At 43.4% G+C, this 20,166-nt stretch overlaps 1 protein-coding gene across 1 annotated transcript; it reads right to left on the bottom strand.

Moving 5' to 3' along the window:
• Positions 1-6,812: 6,812 nt before the first annotated feature.
• On the bottom strand, positions 6,813-20,166 carry LOC123394946. Its single transcript, XM_045089853.1, has 3 exons — positions 19,714-20,166; positions 7,152-7,796; positions 6,813-7,070 (listed from the first exon to the last, which is right to left on the bottom strand). The coding sequence occupies exons 1-3, from the start codon at positions 20,164-20,166 to the stop codon at positions 6,813-6,815; spliced, it is 1,356 nt and encodes a 451-aa protein (XP_044945788.1).

The following is a 20,166-nucleotide window of genomic DNA, read 5'->3' as shown; positions in this document are numbered from 1 at the left end:
CTCCAATGCCACTGCACCAACAAGCAATATGTAAGAGATGGCAACATCAGCTACACCATAGTACTTGACAGCTTCTGATCGCCCCTTCCCTCCCTTATGATGAACAACAAACAGAGCAAGAGCTGTAGAGTTTATGACAAGGATGGTGAGCCGGTGCAACACACCATCGAGGCTTCCAAACTTGGTGTACAAGTAGTCATAGATCAATGAGAGTTGGATCTCAGTTAACTTGTGTGCCAAGTTAACTGTGTCGTCTGGCAGCACACGACATGGTTCCTTCCGTCTCAAATCAACACCGGAGTACACTTCATAGAACCTGTTCATGAAATATCCCATGCTTCTATAAAATATGTCATGAACTACCTCTATCTGCAACCTGGATTTTTTGTCAGAAGACATAAATGACCGGATAGCTCTTTGTTCCTTCGGGGTTCTTTTCTGCCCAAGCAAAGGACCCCAAGGCCTGCTTATAGGTCCCCATGAACCGGCTCTCCCAAGTATCCATATTCTCTCCATATATTTGGCTATCCCAGAGATGAAGATTAGCACCATGGGAGCCACAAGCTGCTTGTCCCCTTGCCATTGCTTGCCCACGACATAGATGGCCAGTGCAACCTGGGTGGTGAGGTTCAGCAGGTGCCTCTTCCACAGTGCACAATCCTCCATGGAGAAGGCTGTGATGGTGTCCTGCCCTCCGAGGTGGAGCAACATAAACGGTGCCCAGAAGAGCACCATATGGTGCCGCGGGTCATCACGCACAACACATGTGAGGTGCCCGAGAACGAAGACCGCCACGGTGTCCGCCGACAGGTAGGCAAGCCACAGCAGCACGCTGAGCAAGCGGGAGCGGTAGCGCTTCCGGAACCCCGCAAAGAAGAGGAGAAACACTTGTAGGGAGAAGCTCGCAAACACCAGGCACTGGATCTCCCACTCGTTCCATAGCTGCTGGATGCTCGCTACTGTCAGTCTGCCAATAAGCTGAAATATTTTAGTTCACTCCAAAGTATCATCGGTTGCTCTAACATACTGAACTATTTGTTTTTGCTCTAACTATTTTAGATAATCTATTATATTATTATTAAAACAAAGGGTGACAAAGCGACTATATTCGTCGGCAGAAAATATATAATGTCCGTTTGATCCTAGTGGGATCTAACTGTTAAGTGTTAAGATTGAATAACGGAACAACTATCTACGTCAGCCGGGGGGAGCAGCTCGTGTTTAATTCAGGTCTGCTTTTAAAAACTGGAGAACAGATTGTGTGTATTGCCATCAGAAACAGCGTAACTAAAATGGATGATGCCATATCAGGCCAAGGCCTAAACTTCTATACACATGCTCAAGGCAAGTTGTTAAAGAAAGGCAAAAGTTATATCTCAGTTACAACTAAAAAGGATCTTCACTGTTTAGAATTCTCCACTGAGCTAGAAGACATCATAATAAATTCGAAATTGTCATTTGATAAGCTCTACTCATATGTTCTTCGATTATCACTATGAGATTCTTTTTTATGGCAGTTCTCCGAAAATCAATATGTAGAATAAAACATGTCTTGGTACGAAATCAGCATTACATTCATAAACAGATTAATTTAGAAAAAACTCTTTCTTAGGTGCATAACAAATGCGACTCTGTTTTATAGAATATTACATACGGAATAATAAAAATAAGAAATAGACCTGATTTTCATACGAACTCCATCAGACATCTATAGTAAGTAAATCCATACCAATAAATATATGAAAACTAGTATAAGTGGATAAATAATATAATTATACACATATATTACAAGTAATAAAAATTGTAGAAATTTGTTTTGTATACAAATTTGTATGAAAACCTTAATAGTTAAAGGGAAACGCTTGTGGCAGGCGGCGCGCCGGCCGAAACGTTCGGCCGGTCGCGCGCGACCAGCGCGTGTAGCTGATTAGGCATGCATCTTTTTTCCCGTCTAAATTTGCTGCAACTAGCTTTTAAATTTATTACAAGTGTTTTCTATTTGCTACATTTGTTCACTAAAAAGCTGCATATACGTTTGGTTGCAACCCCAGTTCATCGGATTTTTGGTTACAACTAAAAAGGATCTTCACTGTTTAGAATTCTCCACTGAGCTAGAAGACATCATAATAAATTCGAAATTGTCATTTGATAAGCTCTACTCATATGTTCTTCGATTATCACTATGAGATTCTTTTTTATGGCAGTTCTCCGAAAATCAATATGTAGAATAAAACATGTCTTGGTACGAAATCAGCATTACATTCATAAACAGATTAATTTATAAAAAACTCTTTCTTAGGTGCATAACAAATGCGACTCTGTTTTATACAATATTACATACGGAATAATAAAAATATGAAATAGATCTGATTTTCATACGAACTCCATCAGACATCTATAATAAGTAAATCCATACCAATAAATATATGAAAACTATTATAAGTGGATAAATAATATAATTATACACATATATTACAAGTAATAAAAATATAGAAATTTGTTTTGCATACAAATTTGTACGGAAACCTTAATAGTTAAACTATGAAGTTACAAAAATTCTTATTTGGGAGATATTAAATAAAACTCCCTTTATATATGTGGCAATTTTATGTATAGACCCCCTAAGCAACTGTATTTTAGAATATAATTTTATGAAAATTACTTTCTGGTTTAGAAACTACAAACATAATTTCATATGGAAATTGGAACGGAAGAAAAACAAATTGGTTTTGTACAAACACCATGCGCAATCCATAATAGCTGGATTTGTAATAGCTAGATATACCTTATTAGGTGGTTGATGCATAAAATTTTGTTAATATATGATGCAAAGTTAGGTGGTCGATGAAATTCTGTTAATATATGATTGCAAAATAAGAAAAAAAAAGGAAATTATCAAAATTGATTCATGCATGCACATATAGCTATTAGATGTGCAAATATGAATGATTTTTTGGACCATAAGGAAAGAATGTGACAAGAGTGGAATAGAAATGAGAGTCGCATTTGTTATACATAAAGAGAACACTGCTAGTGCACACTGCTAGTTGAAGATAATAGCCGCTCCTCCACCATCACTTACAGTCATAGCCGCTCCGTACTACAATGACATCATGTGCAGCGTGTCCGTACTACGCTGATGACTCAGAATCTCCTTCACTGCGGTTATCTACACAATCGATTACTACGCCGGTCTTCTTCAGGTAATGAACCTTGGTGTGGTCTTGCAGGAGATTGTGCCGACCCCAGCTTGTCATGTTCTTCTACTTTCAGTAGAGCATCATGTTTGAGCTAAGAATGAGGCCTTCAATCTGACCAAAGGAAATTCTCAAGTATGGTCAGGAGATAATACTTGTGGCACTAAAACTATGCTCTTGCGAGGAACTTTGGAAGTGCATATTTATCGAACTGATAAATGTTCTGCTACAGACCATAGCATAGATGCTACGTCTACTGCTCCCCTGAAATGGCATGAGATGATTGTGCCATTTCGCATTACAGGAATATAAGCTGACTAACTGCTAGTGAGTAAGATATATGTAGCGCGTAGCAAACCCCCTACAATGTACATTCCTTCTTTTTCATATCACACTACAAAAATAACAGTGCAAAATAAATAAAAATATGTAGCAAATTGGATGGCAGCCTGCAAATATTCTTGTAACTTAACAAGAAAGTATGTGACATATCACGCTTATATATTTTCTTCAAGCAGATATGGACAAAGAACATGTTGTATATTGTCCCAAATCTTCCGGTCAGAGGGTATTGCCTTTCTGAAAAGTACTCAAGACCATATTTGTTCTGTCAAAGTAACTACTATTGACATGAATGAAGAGGTCATAAAAAATATGAATGAACGTCTTTGAAAATAAAATTTCATGAGAGAGTACATAAAGAAATATTGTTTTGAAATATACTCTGTTCTGGCTAGCATGTGGTCTCCTCATGTTCATTGAGAGGTCACAAATCAGCGGTGAAAATATGTTGCATGAGAAAGGATAGTGCACGTTTTTTAAACGCTAAAAATACATCCCACCATGTGTTGGATGCTTTAGTGAGGAGGCTGCACATGAGGAGAACATGACCGGCGACCAGCCTCGATCTCGCTCGGCCATGCAGGACATGTCAGAGCAGAGTAATGACAAGAGAATAGACATGTACTTCACCATGGCAACCCGAATCAAGAGAAGAACATGGGCCACGGCCAGCTCGCACCTGATCTGGATACATCCGGCCAATGCTGAATTTTCAAATGCCACGGCCACACGAATCAAGATTAGTAGGTAGTCGGACCATGATCTGGATGTGTCAGTCCTCGTCCCGGCTTCCACATGGGCCCCTACGACGCTGCCGCAGTTCGGCAGCAGCCCATGCCCCCAAGCGCTTCATGAGTTATTGCAGTCGTGGCCGAGCGAGATCTCAAGGTGACCTCGACGAAGGCGAGCGAGGCGTGGCGTCGGTGTCGGCGTCGGCGTCGGGCGGGACGGGGCGATGTGTGAGGCCATGGCGACGGGGTTGGTGGGGGCGCGGCGGCACCTGGATGGCCGGGCCGAAGCGGAGGAGCGGCGGTAGGAAGGGGAGGCTGGGAAGGAAAGATGTGGTGATTGGGGTGCGGGGGCGAAGGACGTGCTTAGGTTTCATCGTGTTCTTTTTTTCACCATCGGTTTTATGTGGGGGGGATGGAGTCAGAGGTGGGATAAAAAAAGGACGAAAATAAGCCGGGAGCGGTAGCTACCAACTCCCAAATTAGGAGTAGAGATACCAATCTCAAAAATCATTGTTACCAGTTCCTCACGATCATACTACCTTACACTGATGTAAGTGGATTAAGCCCTAGGTGTCATAAGGATTGATTTTCAACATTTCAAAGACAAGATCGCCGCTAAGTCTTTTTTTCTTACAAGAACGTAAAAGCCTCCAGTGCCATGTTACAAATTGTTCAGCATCTCATAATTTTTCTTCCTTCAGCAAATCTCTGCACGGTGAAAATATTGTGTTCTCGTGGCAGCAAAAACCTCGCAAATAAAGTCCAAATTAAATGCATAGCATCTAGCCTGTCCAGGGACGAATCACCGTTTTTGGAACTTGGTCGTCTCGGTTTTCCTACGGACAGCTATAGTCAAGTAGCATGAAACATATATATACAAGATACTTAAAAATCGACAGATAATTTGAAATGGACGAACTAATAATTAAGTACTTCAACCGCTCATCAGAGGAGATGACGTCGTCGTGGCACTAGGTGTCGGCATTGTTGGCGGCGTATGGTTGGCCCGTACCCGAGGCCTCGGCAACATCATCGTAGGCGCTGCACTTCTTGGTGATGGTCTTATGATGCTTGGATGGTGGGGCAGTGGCACCCTTGTGCCCCACCTTGCGGCGGCGCTCCTCCTCCAGCCTTGGAGGAGTCTCCGAAGACTTCTGAACCAAATGGTACGTCTCCTCAAGCCTCCGATCGTCAGCTTCATAATCACTAAGACACAGTGTCCACGATGAATCGGATGTGGCCGAATCAGTGTCCTCGACCGAATTGGATGACGAGCCGGGGGGACGGCAATGACCGAGGAGTCGCGCTTGGCATTAGCATGTGGTAAGCAGTTGGGGATCCTGCTGGCCTGTGCTGGACCATCTTATTGGGGTGGGGGGGGGGGGGGTGGGGGCGTCGCCTCCGCCGGTGAGGGAATGGACTCAGAATTTGGTATCTCATCGACTTTTTGGACTTGTAGCGACGTAGCGCACGGCTCTGGCGGCGGCACTCGTACAAATAGGCAGGAGTGGAGAGGCGGGAAAGCAGTGAAACGGCGGGAAGAAGAAGCGGGAAGGTGGCGGAACGGCGGAAAAAGGAGGCGGGAAGACAGAACAATATAATGGCGGGAACATGAGGTGATCCTTGTTAATGATATTGTGAAGGCGTGAACGATATGGTCAAACTACGAAGACGGATAAGTTGAAATAACCGTGTGCGATATTTCGCACACGATTAGTCATGAAAAAAATCGTGTGCGATATTCTATACAAGGAACACGGCTGCAGAATTCGGTAACGGCTTTAAAGTTGTTGTGTAACCGACGTGCATGTCACAACGCACACGGAATGCTACATCCGTGTGTGATGGGAGGGTGTAATTCGTTTCTTATTATTGATAACAAGGGATAATATTGCAGATATAGTAAAGTCTACAAAAGCCAATTGAAAACATATGTGTATGGAGCTCAGGGAAGATTACTTGTAAATTATCGTGACAAATTATTTGTAACAATTACATTAGGTGTAGGCTTGGCATCACTATCAGTCTGTGGTTCAATATTATTATTGTGTACGTCCTTTTCATCTGTCTTAACACTATCCATTTTCTTATGAGGGATGTTGATGATGTTGCTAAAAAGAGCCTCGCCTACATTCTTTTCCATGTGCATAACATAAACATTACGGGGAAGTTTTAGGTCCTTGGAGTGGGGGAGTGTAATGTTGATATGTTGATACCGTGCTAAAACTTTAGGATGTAAAAGCAACGGAGCAGATACATGTGTGTAAGGAAACGGGTGGTACAACTTTATTGCAAGCCATGGGCGCACATTATTACATGCACATACACAAACACACACATTACCCTTGAAAGTAGGTAGATCGAGCTGCAGCCCGCAAAGTGGGACCCCATCGTCCTTATTCACCACGTACAAACACACACATAGCCAGCTAGCATAGCATGCAGCTGGGGTTTAATTGGAACGTACATACGTGCTAGGATCTGCAGGTACGTACGTGTGGGATCGATGGGATAGAGTAGAGCTGCTAGCAAGGTGGATGGTTCATTCGGGCGCGACCCCGACGTAGGCGCCGATGGCGACGAGGCTATCCCCGGAGCTGCCGAAGAAGGCGACCGCGGCCGCATCATCCAGTGCACCGTTGTCCGGCAGCGGCACGCTAAAGGTCTTAGTCCCTGCAGATGGGTTGCGCCCGAACGTGTGCGAAGCCCCCTGGTTGGTGTCGAAATTGAGGAAGGTGATGCCATAGGTGTCGTAAGCGCCGGTGATGCTGCTCACGTACTCGCTTTGGTTCATGAAAATCTGCACCACATCACAAGCATGCAAAAACTAACTAAGTATACTTGTATAGTAGACAAGTAGAAAGGAAATTAATTAACGTACGGTATGCTCCTCTCCAGCTTTCTTGCCCCAGAGGGGGACACTAATGGCCTGGTCACTCTTGGTAAGGTAGGTGAAGGAGAAGCCATGGATGCGCTCGCTGCTGTGGATGGTGAAGCTCTCCAGCTTGCACGGATCGGCATCTGGCCTGATGTCCCGTGGTGCGCCGCTTTTGGCGCCCCACTTACCGACCTTGGCGGGCGAGCCTTTCACGTAGACGCCCAACGCCTTGAGGGTCACGTCTGAGCGGCCAAAGAAGGCGACCAACTCGCCTTTCCCCTGCGGCAGCGGCAAGCTGAACTCGCCTCCCTGCACCGGATACCCGTAGGTCTTGTGCTTGGTCGTGTTCGTTTCTAGCGTGAGCGATCCGATGCCCTCATTGTCGAAGGTGCCGCCCACGAGCTTGAGCTGCTCGCCTTCCCTCATTTCAATGGTGTTGGGATTCCCGCTGTTGCTGCCCCAGATGGCGCTCTTGACGCTGCTCCCCTGCTGGTCCACGTATTTGAAGGAGAAACCTTTGATGCCGCATACCCCAGGAGATTCGACGCTATAGATGGTGATGCTCTCTAGGCGTTGGGGCCTGCTTTCGGCGTTGATATCCTGAGGGGATCCGTCTGGTGCACCCCATGCACCAACCTTCATCACAACCTAAATGCATCACAAATTCATTAATCAACATCCTGCACATGCATTTCATTTCTCTATACATGTATACATCCATCCAACTCTAGCTAATTGATTCATTGGTATTTAAGCGTGCCATGTTTGTATATATAAAACAGCTACGGTAAAGAAAAAGAGGTTACATGCACATACTACCCATATTTCTTACCGCCATCTTTTTCTGGAGCTACTTCAACTGCAAGTCCAACTCTGAAATGTATGTGTGTGTGAGAGTGTGTTGCGATGGATCGTATGATCAGGCATGGCCGCCTATTTATAGCGAGTTTGCGCCCAACAATGATACTATCTGCATGCTACAGTTGGCATCAATTAGTCACATAGGCTATTAATTGCATGGAGTGAGTAGGTCACTAATTAATAGCTTAGACTTATAGAGTCCGTTGGTTCAATGAATCCTAAGCCTATGACACCCCGCTACCGACTAGATCGTGATGGCGCGCGTTGTGGCGCCGGACCATTTTTTCAATAGATTGTTTGGATTTTCTTACAAATTTATATGGAGGCAACAAAAAGTATCACATTGTTACACCCCATCCATTCTGACAAAGCGACCATAGAAATATTTAAAAACATTGACGCTAGAAATATGTGAACTTCTTCACAAAAAAAATCAATTCATTGCGGTTATTATAGTTGAGAAATATTTCCGAATTCACAAGCTAGCTAGGTTAATCCAAGTTTTTTATCGTGTATTCACATCAATCACAGCCAACAAAAGAAGCACATAATTCTTGTGCGGCTTGATGATCCGGTGTCCTCCTCTTTTACACACCAACATGATCCAGTTGGAGCATGGGTGACCACACTGCTTGTTGGCCAGTGGTGATTGTACTATTCCAACTAATTTGTGGTCACGGATTGAGTCTGATGCATTCCCATGGCGCCTATCAAGCTACAGGTGGATGAACCGTGCTGATTGTACCGTTCCAATTAATTGGTGGTCACAAAATGAGTCAGATGCATTCCCATGACACCTATCAAGTTATAGTTGGATTTCTCGTGCTGCAATTAGGCCTTCCGTAATGCATTGTATCTTAGCGTGTTATCCTAGGTATGACTAGGATCTAAGAAACAACCATCCTAATGCATTGTTTCTTAGAGGTTGTATCTAAAATAAGTTGCATTAAATGTTTTGGGGCTAATACTTGCTTGTGATTGGGCTAGCATCTTTTTTTGCCTATGATCTCGTGCTAGAGCCGTATGTTATATAAGATACACCTACACTCTCTTTCTTCATTAACTATGGTGCCACATAAGCAAATTGCCTATGATACCGCGCTAAGATACTCCCATTACGGAAGGCCTTAGTTGTTGGTTGCAAAATGAGTCACGTGCATTCCCGTTTACTTAGCCTATGAAGCTAGCTACAGCTGGATTAATTGATCATGGTGCCTCTACTATTCGAATTTATTGCTGGTCTAAAAGAGAGTCAAATACATTCCCATGGCCTTGTTCTTAGGTTTTGCATATTCTCAGTCAAGTTTCTTCTTCTCCGTGCGAAGCGATATGGTGGAAGCCATCATGTTTCTCCATCAGCATGATGATTTACGCTTGGTTGATGTTAGCGAGATGGGCTCACTGTTCGCGGAAGTTATCGTTGCCTCTCATTTTCGAAATGCCGGGTCTAGGTTGCCGGACACATATTGAGGAATCGCAGCCCTCGCAGAACACACTACTAGAAAAAAGGCTGTTAGTGGCGCACATGTTTTGGATACTTATGGCGCACTATAGGTGCGCCACTATTATCACGCCACTACTAATAAATAGTAATGGCGCACGCATGGTGCGTCTCTGTTAATATACATAACAGTGGTGCATCACCTGATGTGCCATTACTAGGCCCACAAGTGCGCCACTGCTGTGGGTTACTAATGGCGTATTTTTAGATAATGCGCCACTGAGGTGTTTATTTATGTGGGCCACTAAAATGCAATATGGTGCGCCACTACTATGAATATTAGGAATTATTTTTTTTGCTTTTCTGATATTTGCACAGGATACAAAATACATTACAACACAGAATATAAACAGCACAACATATAAACAACAGATTTATCGAATACAATAAAAGATTAGTCTCCGAATACAATTCATCATAGTGATACATATATAAGTGATGTAGAAGTAAGTTATACATATTCTATACAATAGTTTCATAAAATATCATGACATCATCTCGAAAATAGCGATACATAGTGATGTAGAAGTAATCATCATAGTCAATGAGACATCATATAACAAAAGTTGGTCACTAGTCATAACCACAACTCCTCCTCATCATCATCGTCAACTCTAACACATTGTAGCACATCATCACATCATCTCGGAAATAGCTAATAATCATCATAGTCATTACCGCCAATACTATTTAATATCATTTTCGTCAATGAGACATCATATAACAAAAGTTGGTCACTAGTCATAATCACAACTCCTCATCATCATCATCATCAACTCTAACACATCGTAGCACATAATAACACATTGTACCTAGGACCTACTCCTCTGCTTAGGTAGAATATCATAAAACAAGATAGACCCTGACTCTCCATTATGGAGAATGGAGATGATCTTGTCTCCAATTCTTGGCCTATGCACAATGTTGCTTCCGAGTAGCTCTCTACGATTGACCATACATTTTTTCCAATCTTTGATTGTCATGACTTCATCGGTTTTAGAAATCCGGTATGGACAGGAGTGATGCAGATACATAGGCTGACCTGGCCGTGCTGGTCGTATCATCATAACATCAACGCGACCTCTTGGTAACATCAGATGAGGCACACAATCTTGCGGGATTTTCTGTTGAAAAACATAGTATTAGCTTTGTAGCTAGCAATGTAGTTTAGTTTTACAAGAATTTATGCAAAATATGCATGGATGTCGTAATAGTAGAAAATCTTACCATGCAATCTCCATGCATGTTACCGTAGTTCACCACGTGCACTAGTGGCACATATTGACCATAATGTTGGGGAGTTTGCTGATAGGTATTGTAATTCTCAAAATTATTGATAAATGCGACAAGAAGATGTTTCACCTTACAAGTTAATTCTGCTTCATCATTGTAGTAATAGGTTCTGCCTACCATTTTCCGTTCATTTTTTGAAGAATGAAAATAAGATATCAATGGAAATAAGTTGTCAACTATTTTTAAATAAACAATATAAATTACTTAATAAATGTGGTCGAGAAACTCACATAATGGTAGAACTGGAGGCGTACGCACATCGACGATATTACCTTCAATTTCATCTTCCGGACGAATATCAAAGGTGATAAGCATATTAGGCTCAAATGCATAAGCCTTGCATAGTGCTACCCAAGTTTTGCATTCAAAAAAGGAGTAGGTGTCTACATTGTACAATTTTACGGCAAAAGTATAACCATGCTCGGTCCTCAAGTGAACTATCTTTACCTCCATATTTATTTCAGTACTGAAACCAATTTTATCCAACACATAATGTCTTGCATCGCAGGGGATACGCTAGTAGAATAGTAAAAAAATAAAAATTATAAGTTGAAGCAAAAGAAGTCATGCTTAATTACGAATAAAGACTTGTCATTGTGACTTACTGTATCCACTTTGAAGTCCTCATCCAGCATGATGCTGAAGCGCCTATCATCAACTAGGTAAGGCGTGTCGCAAAGGCCGTGCTTATCTTGGTTGTATTCGCACATAACGAATTCCTCTTCGTCGTCGGACATTTCCTAAAATAGAGAAAATTTGGGCATTGACATTTACTAAAAAGTGGACATATGGAGCGTCTGAAATTTGCCGAAACGGAAATGAATCAACATTCTGACAAAACATAGGCCACTCGGATATAGCAACAATGAACAAGTACAAGAGATGCTGTAAAATAGAGAATATTATGAACAACATCTCATGCCTAACCATATGGCAAAATTTCTTATACCAAAACATAGGCCACTCGGATATAGCAACATTATAAGTCTCTTAACCCCTAGATGCATTGGTAGACCCTCATACCAAAATTACTGATAAACACTACTACTATCTCCTATCCACATATATTACTTTAGATGGATTGAATAACCTTTGGAAAAACTTTAGGTGAAAATATTACTGTCTACTATAGAGATAGTAACTTAGACTAATAATTCTACGTAGTTGCACCATTCATCCATCCATCTAGCAAGCAACTAGCACCACTAATCCATCCATCAAGCAAATCATATACGGAGTACTACCTACCGTCAGCATACATCCATCTATCCACCAATCATGTGTGTAACTAGTAGTACAAACTATATTTACATTTCTGCCATATGAACACACCTATAATAAAATTATTTCTGCCATATCAACACAATACTATCAATACATCTATATGAAAATTTTGTCTGCCATTTCATCACAATACAATCAATACATCTATAGAACACATCATAGCAAATCAGAGGAGCTGCTCACAGGAGAAAACCACTTCCAAAAAATCAGAGCCGGGCCATGGGGAGGGGGGATGAGGGTGGGGCGCCGTTCGCCGGAGTGGGTCGCCGGAGGGGCCGGACCGGGCCAGGAGCTCGCGGCGAGGGAGGGATGGACCCGTGGGGAGGAAGGAGGCGTTGGGATCGGGCCGAGGGAGGGGTGGAGCCCGTGGAGAGGGAGGAGGAGTCGGGTTTGGGCCGAGGGAAAGATCGCCTGAGATGGCCTCGGCGGCCGCGGCGACGGCGGTGGGGGGCGAACCCTAGAAGCAGCGAGCGACAGAGGAGAGAGAGGAGCCTGGTCGAGTGCGTGAGGAGCCCGGGTCGAGTGCGGGAGGAGCCTGGGGTCGGGTCGGTGGCATTTTGCATGTAATAAGAGCAAAGATTGTTAGTAGTGGCGCACCGTAGGTGTGGTGCGCCATTACTAGTTAAAACTAGTAACGGCGCACTTTCCCCTGGTTCACCACTGCTAAGTCTGGGAAGGGTGTGGGACGAGGACAAAAACTAGTAATGAGCACCGCACAACAGGTGCGTCATTAGTAATATGGCAAATAATGGTGCACCTATATGTGATGCGCCACTGCAATATAGCAGTGGCGCATCACATACATGATGCGCCATTAATGTCCATATTAGCTATAGCCGTTTTTCTAGTAGTGACATGATCACCAGCGACACTAGCATAAGCTTGGGAATGCAGTGTCTCGAGGGATGGCAAACTTCATATATTGTCCGACGGAAGTTCCGGTGCAAGCACATGAGGCGAGTGTCAAAACCAGATTGCGAAGGGGCCAATGCATGTATGTTTATCTCTTAAGTTTCCTGATGATTGCAGTGGGCCACCCGCACTAGTACGAAATATCTTAGCAGTGGCCTGGCAATTTGGCCCTTAGTGGCCTGATTTAGAACCGCCACTGATTATGCGACAGGTAATGGCTACTGGTGGTGTGTGGGATCACACGCTACTGATAACAAGTTATTAGTTGTGTGCTTTCGTTTGCGCACGCCACTGATAAAACCAATTCTAGCAGCGTGACCGTACAACGCACGTCACAAATATCTATAGCAAGCGAGTGGCGAGCCATTTATGTCATACACCCTTGCAAGATATATGAAAAACAAAAAAAATCATGGACGACGATTTGGTTGTCCTCTTAAATCTCCACGATGATGCACGGGAGGGAATCGCTCGGGTCGACGCCAGATTCCCTCCGGCTGGCGCTGCCTACTAGTGAGAGGGGTGTGACCCAGACCTCACGTCGCATAGCCGGGGACAAGTGCCATTTGCACATGCTTCGCTTGATTGCAGCGGTCCGTAATCTTGGATAACCCGACAAATAATCATATTTGAGAATACGAAATGAAGCAGCAGTAAGTGTTCCACTGATAATAAAAATGTTCATTTATGCTTATGTAATCATATTTTTGTTATTCTACCCAATTTACCTAAGGGCATCCCATTTATGGTATTTAGTATAGCAGTTACTTGATTTCCTAATTAATTGAAATCCTTGTTAGCACTCTTCTCCGTGACTATGATACACTGCATACAAGAAGTGTCTAGGTGCACCAAACTCGCGTAATTCTTCTATGTTGCGGAACATGGTGGCCTGTTGGTAGAGAGGCACGTGAACATTTCATTAATGCACCATGTATACAATCTATAATGACAATTCATATCCCATGTTGCATGTTTGTTTTTGCCATGGCTTATTATTTGTCTTGGCACTATGGATTGCTTTTATTTACTGAATACATGGATGTGTATGTTGTCATTCCAAGCCAATTTGTGTATGTTAACCTTACTTTTTTTTATCTTAGTATATATGCGACTTTCAATATTTATTGACTAATATAAGGTTATATTTGTACAAGTATAATATATTTTATGTGCCCATATATATTATAAAATCCTAACTAGGTGACTATGATACACTGCATACAAGAAGTGTCTAGGTGCACCAAACTCGCGTAATTCTTCTATGTTGTGGAACATGGTGGCCTGTTGGTAGAGAGGCACGTGAACATATGCACCAAACTCACCTTCCTTTTTTATCTTAGTATATATGTGACTTTCAATATTTATTGACTAATATAATGTTATGTTTGTACAAGTATAATATATTTTATGTGTCCATATATATTATAAAATCCTATCAATTATCGTATAAATAGACGGGCACGGCAACGAGCCAGCAACCCTTGTTCCTTGCTCGCGCTTATGTGTATGCACGCTGCACCCAGACCAGTCAATCGGCTGGGTCTCTTCATATTGGACCTAGTCAATCGATCACCATGCACGCGCGCCCCATGGTTGGACGCATGCACCCAAGAAGCCCATCCAATCCCTTCTCTTCTAGCTATGCCCATTCATGCAGCCAGGCACGCCTTTGATAGGTAGGGTGGTTTCGCCGGTTCGCCTGCGGACTTTGATAGTTTTGGCCGTTTTTCCTATATGAGGACAATTTTTTAGATGGGTTCTTTTTACCGTCCCGTCTGAGGCTATCACAAGAGGCCCGGCGGCGTCCGAGGTCACGGGTCCTGTGGAGCAGGGGACCGTCCCGGCTGGATCTAACTTGTCGCACTAGGGTTGCAGCGGCGGCGCTCCCACGGGCGAAGAAGACGAGCGATGCATCTTGTCGGCGAGGAGACTCGTCGGCGCAACAGATGGAGGACCAGAGCCTCAGCCGCCTTGCAAACTCATCTCCTGCTATCAAGCCAAGAGTCGTTGGTAGGACGGGATGCTAGTAGGGGTCCTGGCAGAACCTGCTCCGGTTCGTCTAGGCTGATCTGAGGGAGCGCATGAGAGAGAGAGGGGGAGGGAGGGAGGGAGAGAGATAGATAGATAGATAGATAGATAGATAGATAGAGAGAGAGAGAGAGAGACTGACTGATGGGGCAGGGTCGGTTGACCCGAGCCAGCCCACTTAAGTGGATGGACCCACTGTCAGAAGGGCAGAAGGGTAATTTGATAAATCTAGTTAAATTCAAATAACGTTCAAACTTCAATGATTTGCTCACAAAATTCTACACACCCAAAAATAAATAAAAATATGCTACACACTCCTAAATTTATGAGCAATTTTAATATAACTTTTGTTTTGTGCTTAAAGAAAACTTTTCTTTCAATGAAAAATTCAAAGATCCTTAAGTGGAAATGATTTGAAATTATTTTTATTAAAATTAATTTCTTGAGGAAAATATATGGGAAACTTTTTATAAAGGTCAATTATATGAACTACTTGAATTTCAAATCATAACAAGTTTATTCCTCATTATAAATGTTTATGAAACCCTAATAATACACATTTACTTAAGAAAAATTCTCAAAAACACTTTTAAATCAAATTTTGGGGATTAAAAAAGGGCATCTCATTATATGCATAATAGTATGAATTTGGATATTAAACATTGTCATATCAGACAATGATGCTGATTTTCAGAACCCGAAGTTCGCGGGTCACTCAAAGATTTAGACTTCACTTTATCTCAGTCTCAAGGAAAGTTCATTCTTGCATATCAACTAAAGTATTTTACTACAGTACTTTTAAAAACTTTATTTTATTTCTGCTTGATTGATTGGTTGGTGAAACGACAGACTGATTGTTGTGGTGGAGGTCACATCCTACCGGAAAGTTAGGACTAATAACAATTGTTCCACGGCTTATAGAGCGCCGTATTTACGCGTCAACCAAAGGTTCTGGTATGGGCCGGAGGGGTCATAAGTATCTTCTTCCTTATAACATATTCTCGGATACGCTGCCTGGTTGGGTCATTGATACAACCAACGTGCGTGGGAACGCCGTGAACTTTCCCCGACGGGTCCGATGAGGGTAGTGATGTCTCGGGTGGGGTGACAGAGATGGATTGGGGCCCACGTAGGCCAGGGATCTGATTTGTCACGACAAGGGCGAATGTGTGGGGTTGAAGAATACTCGGAATGTATCCAAGAATCTCAGACATGACAAACCACACTCTGGAGTGTGAAACTTGTATCAGGGGTAATGCTACTTTTGGGAAAGGTGGCGCACCTCTGCAGAGTGTATCAAATTGTGACAGTTACATCCGTGTTCCCGAAAGAAACTATGTTCGCGGTGGAAAAGGAACCTTAACTGATTCTCAAACCCGTGAGGGCTGACTAAACTTGTTGTGTGACCCTCGGTACTCAACCCATCCATTGACCCTTTGCTTAGTTTTTGAGGAGGTCAACAATGATGTCAACGATCAGAGCACCGAAGGCCCCAGGAATTCTAGTACGAAGCGCCAGATCTATGCGCAGGAGTAGAAGGAGTCGACTACATCATCGCATACGGAACTGATGACAATAGAGAAGATGAATCAGAGGAGTAACTGAAAGTGAGACTAGACTAGTATTAGAAGGTAACCTAGTCGAGCAGCTCTAGTATCTAAATTGTTGGGCTATCATGTTTCTCAGTTAGCTTTTACAAGTGTTAGGTCAACTATCTCAAGTTGAGTACGTACCGTTTGATCTTTATTAGATGTCTGAGGAAGAGGTTGAACAGTTTATGCACTTTTGGCTTGTAATATTAAGCGTTCTGTAATATTAGTGGACCGCAATATTTCTGTTGTACTACTCTGAGGGATGTAATATTTATGCAGAAGGACTTCCATGAGTGTTATGTCAATGAATTGTGCACTACGCATGCAGGGTTGTACGGGGTCACCGTGCCACCCCTCTTGTCGCCGACGAGACTGTCAGACGTGAGAGGAGAGGAGGACAGGGGCGGCGGCGCTAGGGAAGCCTTAGCTTGGTGGGGTGAGAGAGTACCCGTTTGTGACTGACCCACTTCCGTCCAAATCATATGACCTATTTTTTGGTTCTCAAGTAAAAGTGACCATTTATAGATTACTATTAGAACGCACGTGCGTTGCTACGGGCTACAATGTATGTAAATAAATTAAAAAATAAATAAATAAGGTCATCTTCAAGGTCGAGGTTTATTTCTCACTCGTACGTTCGAGCGTGTTCAGACATCAAACAGGCACACTGTCTACAAACTCCGGGCTCCCTCAAATAGAGTCCATGTGTTAGGGAGAATGTGGTTGTCCAGACTATCCACAATGTTATCTCCAAACATGCGATCCCGACTCAAAAACGTCACCCCATGACGCGCTCTTCCATTTTCATGCCGAATTCTCCCCTTGTCCCTCGGTTTCCCTCCGTAGCAGGACAATTCTCATTGGAGCCCTCTTCTTTAAAATCGGATGACACCCATCTCACCTTCGTCATGGCTTCCTATTTCCTTCACACCCTAATTCCTCATGCATCGCCAAGGAGGAGTCCCCCACTAGCTATCCCGCTCTCCTTCCTAATCACCACCCCTAGTATTCATGTTGATATACCACCGGCATCAAAGAGGCCGAGGTTTGCGCCGCCTATGATGCCCGCGAACCAATAAGGAAGATCCGATGTCTCATGTGCCATTGTTACCGTGTCGTTTATTAACTCATGAAGCAAAACCGCTTGCTCATGCAATTTGCTCTACAACTTCGTTAAAATTGAATACTCCAATCGAGCCATCTGGAACAACAAATCGCACTACAGGATCAACACCGCAAATCATTACCGACAGAAACTTATACAACAAGCATCATTTGGTTAAAATAAAACACCACACCTAAAGAAAATGCCTACATAATAGATCATTTGACATATACACCTCCACCATCACTTACAGTCATAGCCGCTCCGTACTACAATGACATCATGTGCAGCGTGTCCGTACTACGTTGATGACTCAGAATCTCCTTCACTGCGGTTATCTACACAATCGATTACTACGCCGGTCTTCTTCAGGTAATGAACCTTGGTGTGGTCTTGCAGGAGATTGTGCCGACCCCAGCTTGTCATGTTCTTCTACTTTCAGTAGAGCATCATGTTTGAGCTAAGAATGAGGCCTTTAATCTGACCAAAGGAAATTCTCAAGTATGGTCAGGAGATAATACTTGTGGCACTAAAACAATGCTCTTGCGAGGAACTTTGGAAGTGCATATTTATCGAACTGATAAATGTTCTGCTACAGACCATAGCATAGATGCTACGTCTACTGCTCCCCTGAAATGGCATGAGATGATTGTGCCATTTCGCATTACAGGAATATAAGCTGACTAACTGCTAGTGAGTAAGATATATGTAGCGCGTAGCAAACCCCCTACAATGTACATTCCTTCTTTTTTATATCACACTACAAAAATAACAGTGCAAAATAAATAAAAATATGTAGCAAATTGGATGGCAGCCTGCAAATATTCTTGTAACTTAACAAGAAAGTATGTGACATATCACGTTATATATTTTCTGCAAGCAGATATGGACAAAGAACATGTTGTATATTGTCCCAAATCTTCCGGGCAGGGGGTATTGCCTTTCTGAAAAGTACTCAAGACCATATTTGTTCTGTCAAAGTAACTACTATTGACATGAATGAAGAGGTCATCAAAAATATGAATGAACGTCTTTGAAAATAAAATTTCATCAGATAGTACATAAAGAAATATTGTTTTGAAATATACTCTGTTCTGGCTAGCATATGGTCTCCTCATGTTCATTGAGAGGTCACAAATCAGCGGTGAAAATATGTTGCATGAGAAAGGATAGTGCACGTTTTTTAAACGCTAAAAATACATCCCACCATGTGTTGGATGCTTTATTGAGGAGGTTGCACATGAGGAGAACATGACCGGCGACCAGCCTCGATCTCGCTCGGCCATGCAGGACATGTCGGCGTCGGCGTCGGGCGGGACGGGGCGATGCGTGAGGCCATGGCGACGGGGTTGGTGGGGGCGCGGCAGCACCTGGATGGCCGGGCCGAAGCGGAGGAGCGGCGGTAGGAAGGGGAGGCAGGGAAGGAAAGAGGTGGTGATTGGGGTGCGACGGCGAAGGACGTGCTTAGGTTTCATCCTGTTCTTTTTTTCTCCATCGGTTTTGTGGGGGGGGGGGGATGGAGTCAGAGGTGGGATAAAAAAAAGAACGAAGATAAGCCGGGAGCGGTAGCTACCAACTCCCCAATTAGGAATAGAGATACCAATCTCAAAAATCATTGTTACCAGTTCCTCGGGATCATATTAGCTTACACCGCTGATGTAAGTGGATTAAGCCCTAGGTGTCATAAGGATTGATTTTCAACATTTGAAAGACAAGATCGCCACTAAGACTTTTTTTCTTACAAGAACGTAAAAGCCTCCAGTGCCATGTTACAAAATGTTCAGCACCTCATAATTTTTTTTCCTTCAGCAAATCTCTTCACGGTGAAAATATTGTGTTCTCTTGGCAGCAAAAACCTCGCAAAGAAAGTCCAAATTAAATGTATAGCATCTAGCCTGTCCATGGACGAATCACCGTTTTTGGAAGTTGGACGTCTCCGTTTTCCTACGGACAGCTATAGTCAAGTAGCATGGAACATATATATACAAGATACTCCAAAATCGACAGATAATTTGGAACAGACGGACTAATAATTAAGTAATTCAACCGCTCATCAGAAGAGATGACGTCGTCGTGGCACTGGGTGTCGGCATTGTTGGTGGCGTATGGTTGGCCTGTACCCGAGGCCTCGGCAACATCATCGTAGGCGATGCACTTCTTGGTGATGTTCTTATGATGCTTGGATGGTGGGGCAGTCACACCCTTGTGCCCCACCTTGCTGCGGCGCTCCTCCTCTAGCCTTGGAGGATGTTCCGGAGACTTCTGAACCAAATGGTACGTCTCCTCAAGCCTCCGATCGTCAGCTTCATAATCACTAAGAGACAGTGTGGACGATGAATCGGATGTGGCCGAATCAGTGTCCTCGACCGAATTGGACGACGAGCCAGGGGGACGGCAATGACCGAAGAGTCGCGCTTGGCCTGTGCTGGACCATCTCAT

The sequence above is a fragment of the Hordeum vulgare genome, chromosome 1H (assembly GCF_904849725.1).
Source record: "Hordeum vulgare subsp. vulgare chromosome 1H, MorexV3_pseudomolecules_assembly, whole genome shotgun sequence".
NCBI classification, from domain to species: domain Eukaryota; kingdom Viridiplantae; phylum Streptophyta; class Magnoliopsida; order Poales; family Poaceae; genus Hordeum; species Hordeum vulgare.
The sequence above is the reverse complement of the archived record's forward strand: the minus strand, read 5'-3'. Positions and strand labels throughout refer to the sequence as shown.